The 6,000-nt window shown below is 55.2% G+C and overlaps 1 protein-coding gene across 6 annotated transcripts in view; it reads left to right on the top strand.

Moving 5' to 3' along the window:
- Positions 1-333: 333 nt before the first annotated feature.
- The window catches only part of REPS1 (RALBP1 associated Eps domain containing 1), an 82,577-nt gene continuing 76,910 nt past the window's right edge, over positions 334-6,000 (top strand). For 4 of the 6 annotated variants that reach the window (XM_055135197.1, XM_055135196.1, XM_055135194.1 and 1 more), the window contains exon 1: positions 334-1,102. In XM_055135197.1, coding sequence (XP_054991172.1) covers positions 950-1,102 — 153 coding nt within the window. In that variant the 5' untranslated portion in view covers positions 334-949. The remainder of the gene's footprint in view (positions 1,103-6,000) is intronic. The other 2 variants (XM_055135195.1, XM_055135192.1) reach the window with 1 other exon arrangement.

Raw genomic sequence — 6,000 nt, 5'->3', positions numbered from 1 at the left:
GGGAAGTGGTGTGTGTATGAGAGTGTGTGTTGTTAGGGGGCAGGAGGTGGTGCATGTGTGTGGTGTGCGTGTGTGGTGGCGCGTGTGTGTATGCATGAGTGTGTGTGTATGAGTGTGTGCGTGTGGTGGTGCGTGTGTGTATGCATGAGTGTGTGCGCGCGTGTGTATGAGAGTGAGTGCGCGTGTGCGCGCGTGTGTGCGCGGTGGCGGCGGTGTCCGCGCGTGCCGGCTCCGGCCGGCAGGGGGCGCTGCGCGGGCTCTCCCGGGCGCGGCGCGGGGCGGGGGGGTGTCTCTCTCTCTCCCTCTCGCGCTCTCTCCTCCCGGCCTCACATCCGGGTCTGGAGCGCGGCGGCGGCCGCTGTCAGTGTCGGTGCGGGAGCGTCGGGGGCCGGGCCGGGGCGCAGTCAATGGCGGCGGCGGGAGGCGGAGCGGGGGCCGCGCTCTAAGCCCGGGGCCCACCCTCCCCCCACCGCCCCCGTCTCCAAACCGAAACTTTCGGCTCCGAAGAAAAAAGGGAAAAAAACCCACCCGCGAACCCCGCAACTTTTCGGGAAAGTGCGGCGGCTCCGGGGGCGTGGACGGAAGGGCCCGCCGAGGCGGGAAGTCTGGGGGTGGAGGGGAGGCGGCGGGCCGAGGGGGAGACTCGAACCCGCGGCGGCGGCGGCGGAGCAGCCCGGCCGGACCTCGCGCCCAGCGAGCCGCGGAGCGCGCGGGGCCTCGCGGCCGCGGGAGCCGCGGGAACCGCCGGGGCCGCCGCCGGGCCCTGTGCAGGCTCGGGCGCTGCCCGCGCGCCTGGCGACGACGACGACGACGACGAGGAGGAGGAGGGGGAGGAGGCCGGGGCTGCGGGCAGCGGCGGAGGAGGCCGCGCGGCGGCCCGGGGGTCGGGGGGCCCGGGCGCCGCGCTCCCCCGCGGGGCGCCGCCGCCGCCCGGGAGCCCGCGGCGAAGATGGAAGGCTTAACGCTGAGCGACGCCGAGCAGAAGTACTACTCGGACCTCTTCTCCTACTGCGACATCGACAACACCAAGAAGGTGGCGGCCAACGGGCGGGTGCTCGAGCTGTTCCGGGCCGCGCAGCTGCCCAACGACGTGGTCCTGCAGGTAACGCCGCCGCCCGCCCACCCCGCCGCAGGCCGCGCGCCGGGGAGGGGGAGGGGGAGGGGGTGGGGGGCGGGGACGGTGTCTGCAGGGGCCGCGCGCCGCGGGGCCCGGGGGGCCGCAGGTGCCGGGGCGCCCCTCGCGGAGGGGGGTGGGTGGTGTGGGGCGGAGGGGGTCGCTCTTGGAGGACAAAAGTCGTGCAGGAGCGATCGTGGGGGGTTGCAGGGCTGGTGGGGAGGGGGCGGTCTAGGGCTGAGGTCGGGGAGGACTTAAGCCTCGCACAATCGATTTAAAAAAAAAAAAAATTTTTTTTTTTCCACCCGGGCCCTGGACGAGCAAGTTGAGGGGAAAGGAGGATCCGGGATCCTTGTCGCCTTGGCTCTTGGGATCTTAGCTGCCGGCTCCGGAGCCGCCTGGGCGCGTGGGTGCTTGCGGGAGCAAAGTTAAGCGGCGAGGGGCGGAATAGGGCTCGGGTCCTGGGATGGGCGGGGAGGGGAGGGGGCCGAGTGGCTCTTGTAGGTCGAGGAATGCCCGGACTCGTCCTCTTATTGTTATTCGTTCTATATTTTCAAAGGAAGCCAAGTACTTAAGGGAGGTGGGTGAGAAAGAAAGAAAGAAAGAAAAAAAAAAAACACCAACAAAAAGGAACTTCCTAGCTAGGAGGTTTTGCAAGTTAGGTGGGAAAGGGACTCGGGATGAACTCTAGGGCTTGTCGCTGACGTCAGGTGGACAGGTTTGCGCGTGGCGTCCGCTGCGACTTGTGGATTCCGGGCGGGAGGTGGAGGTGGGTCTGTCTCCCGGCAGCCCTGCGAGGCCAGCGTGCCCCTGGGCCGGGCGCAATCTGGAGTACTAGGGGAAGCGAGCCACGAGTAAGTGTTTTAAGGCTGCGCTATCACGTCCGTTTTTTAAAATTAGGCTTCCTCGATATTCTTATCTAATGTATGTATGTGGCGGTGCGCGTTAATGTTACTCCTGAATGATTCATGGCTGGTAATAAGAGTCTGTCCAAACAGCACATCCGGAACAGGCTTGAAGCTTTCATCTTCGCGATGAGCCAAGCCAGTTCTCCAAATCTCCCAAACTGAAGGCCAAGTGCCCATCTGTGGCGTGTTGTGCGGGGCAGATTCCCGGGGAAGGGCCGCGTCCCTTTGGAGGCCTTGGGGTCCCCTCACCCTGCTCACTTGTGCTCAGCTAATGATGTGGCTTCTCCGAAGAATTTTCTGCCAAGCGTGAAGGCCATTTAGGCCTCTGTTCTAAAACTTATCTGTTGTAATTGGGACTGCAGGGAGTGCGTTCTTTTTGCACACCCCTCTGTGTTTTATGGTGCATGTTTTCCAGCCCGGAGAGAAAAAGCTGGGTGTCTTAAGGCTCCTATGCCCCTCAAATATATGCTGCTTGAAAGGGCCGGAGTAGGGTCAGAGAGATAGTACGGCCAGTAGAACATCGGCCTTGGACGTGGCTCACCTGAGTTGCATCCCAGGCACCCCATATGCCCCCTGCCTCCTCCCAGCCCACCAGGAGTGATCACCTGACACTGATCCCCGAGCCAGGAGTAACCCTGAGCACCACCAGGTGTGTGCTCCAAAAACAAAAACTAAAATGGATCAGAGCAGTAGGACAATGGGTGGGGCAGGGTGTTTGCCTTGCACGTGGTGGACCTGGGTTCCTGGGCCAGCATCCCATATGGCCCTCTGGTCACCACCAGGAGTAATTCCTGAGTGCAGAGCCAGGAGCCACCCCTGACCATCAGTGGGTGTGACCCCAAAAGTCAATAATAATAATAATTTTTTTAAAAACCCAAAAGTTAAAAGAAACAAAGTCAAAGTATTAGGTTTTTCCAGCCATTTAAGGTTTGGGTTGCATGTTTTTTGTTTCTACAACTCTATGAATGTGTGAAAAAAGATCCTTTGCTCAGAGGCTTACAAAATAGGTTCGGTAATTTGCTAATCTCTTCTGAAAAATGGTGGTGGCCCTGAGTTACCGCGTTGGGAAGCCCACAGGAGGAGGTCTGGTCAAGGCACTCATGACTGATGCTCTTTCTGGTAGAAGTAAAACACTACTTCAGGTCAGCTGGGAAGGAACATTCAGTGGGGAGAGCCTGTGTTCTGTTTTGCTTTGTGTCTTTGGTGTGGGGGAGAGCTGAAATAAGATGACTTTACTATTTGTAGCAGTGCACGAAGACTTTAGGACTTTACGTGTATTATTTAAGATTGAGAAATTATAATTCCCTTTGCTTAGATATGTTGAAATAGATTTAATCCACCTCATTTTCATGCGTTGATCAATTCTTATTAGCATTCAGAAATAAATTACTGCCTTTTTTGTTTAGACATGGAGATATAAATATGCCCAATTCGGTTACAAGTTGTCAAGTTTAGGAACTCCCTGAACTCTCGAATAGATATGGAAAATATCATCTGTATGTCTTGAAAGCTTAAAAACTGACCTTGGGGCTAGAGAGAGAGATTGTATAGGGGTTAAGGTGTTTGCCATACATCCTTGCCAACCTTGGCTAGAGTTCCTGGGGCACCTCATTTGGAACCCTGAGCCACACCAGGTGACAGTCCTTAGCACAGAGCCAGGACTAGCCACCGAGCACCACCAAGTGTGACCCCAAAACAAAACAGAAACAAAACACAAAAGCATACAGAAATGTAAGACAAAAGGGAATATGGACTGCATTGCCTTAAGGAGACTTGAGGCTGTCTCAGAACAAGGTCTTCCTTTTGCTTTCTCAATGGGGAAGATTTGGAGCAATTAACATACAACGAATTATCAGTTTAGTACTGAGACAGAGCGTTGCAGGGCTTCAAAAGAGGAGTCTGTGGGACCTTGCAAGCTCCTGAGATACACACATGTGAGAGCCACGGGAGAGGTACAGAGAAGCTCCTTAGAGCAGTGTTGCTGTCCTAAGTCAGATGCGTTTAAGCCTGGAGGGAAGGTGGTGGAGTCTGGTGGGCTTGGAGGCCGAAAGAGAAGATGACAGAAGGCGAACTGTTGGAGCCCCTTCAAGGACGAGCAGCAGGACTTCACCGACAGCTGTGGTGAAACAGGTTAGAGATCCTATCACTGAAAAACCCACAAACGGAAGATGTCCTATTTCACAGGGACTAGAGGCCCACTGAGTCGAGTTCTTGGCTCTGAGAATGAAGGTAGAGGCCGGGGAAAGCCGCTCGCACGCCCGTCTGGGGTGGAATGTAGGCCAGCGAGCAAGGAGTGGCGTGTGGTCCTGAGGGCTGCCCGTGGCCACTTAGCCAGGTGTTTTGTGGGATATTGTTTAATTGAGCCCAGGATTACCATGGCTAGGAGAAGAGCTTTGAATTAATTCGGAAGATAATAGGGTGTTGTGGATGGAAGAGAAGTGACTCACAAAAGCAGTGGTTTGGGAGACCTGTGGAGGATCAGCTTGGCAGGAATTCTGGGGAAGAAGCTGGAGATGGAGCTGGGGACTGCTTCTCTGTGGCCTGCAAGAAGTGACGACGGGGCACTCAAGTGTGTGTGTGCGGGGGAGGGCGGGGACCCCCTCTCGCATTTGGCACTCTGTAGGCATACTTGTTTGTCATAGCCCAGGAGCAGGGAGCATTTCTGCTGGCATCTGGTGAACAGGGGTGAGGGATGCTACCCAGTCTCCCAGGACAAACCCCACAACCAAGAAATATCTGACCCCTAAGATAGATGTCAGTAGCGCTACGATTATTTGAATTCTGGCGGTGGTGGCCGTGGGTCAGAAATTGAGGCTAGAGACTATGAAGGTACACTCATGGGCTTGGGTTACCTGGGGTTCTTTATATGAGAGAATTACTAGGATTCATCTTTGTTGCTACCACTCACAGAAAAAGGACCGGAAGAGGGTATTTTTTGGGGGGGGGTGGAGAGTGGGGAGTGTGCGGGGTAGTTGGGCCACATTCAGCGGTGCTCCAGTGCTTCTGGCTCTGTGCTCAGTGGCACCTCTGTTCCACAGTGCTCATGGGCACCAGATGCCTGTGCCCCAAGGGGCCAGAGTTTCTGCTTTTAGACTCTTTGGTTTGTTTCTCTGCCACAGCCAGTGGGACTTGGGGACTATTTCTCCTGTGCCTAGGAGTCACGCCCGGTGTGCCACTAACGCGGCAAGGGTCTTAACCTTTTATTCTGTTTTCTGGCTCCAGTGCCTGAGTTGTGAAGATGCGGTGATGAGTTGGATCGGAGGCATTTTGAGAGAGTCCCGCAGAACTCTAGGACTGGAGCAAGGGTTTGTGGCGTCTGCTTTCATACACGAGTGCCTTGGGAGCAAGAGACATAGTTTCTTACCCTGTGGGCATGCATCTCTGCATCAGGGCTTTGATGGAAGCAGCAGTTTTCAGCATTTGTTAAAAGTTCTGAGAAGGCTGAGTCATCTGGGGCGCCAAGTATAGAGAACAAAGAACAGAGAGCCAGAACTTAAGGAAGGAGCTGGCATTTATTGAGTGCCTATTATATTCCTCTTATAGGGGCCAGTCATCTTTATGCAAGAAGCCAGTGATCCTTTGCTACATTTCTGTGAAGTGGGTATTCTTGTTGTTTATTCTCTAGGAACTTGAAAGGCCACAGAGTAAAATAGCTTGCTAGTACATAGGGAATCTGACCCTTACTATTATCTCATACCGCCTCTCAGATCTTTTTACTTGAGTCATATGATTGGTTTGCTCATAGGTCTAGGAGGAGTAGAGTTTTAAAAAATTGGGGGAGGGAGGTCTAGGGAAACACCCCCCAGGGTTCTCAGGGGCTATGCCTGGGTTTGTGCTCAGGCTGCAGGAGACCATGTGTGGTGCTGGGATTCGAACCAGCGTCACCAGTGTCAAGGCCACAGTCACTTGCTAGATTAGAACCTTAACCTTGAAACTAAGTTTTCAACCCAGTTATCTTTGAATTTTCTCCCCTGTATC

This window comes from Sorex araneus, chromosome 4 (genome assembly GCF_027595985.1).
Source record: "Sorex araneus isolate mSorAra2 chromosome 4, mSorAra2.pri, whole genome shotgun sequence".
Taxonomy (NCBI): domain Eukaryota; kingdom Metazoa; phylum Chordata; class Mammalia; order Eulipotyphla; family Soricidae; genus Sorex; species Sorex araneus.
The sequence above is the reverse complement of the archived record's forward strand: the minus strand, read 5'-3'. Positions and strand labels throughout refer to the sequence as shown.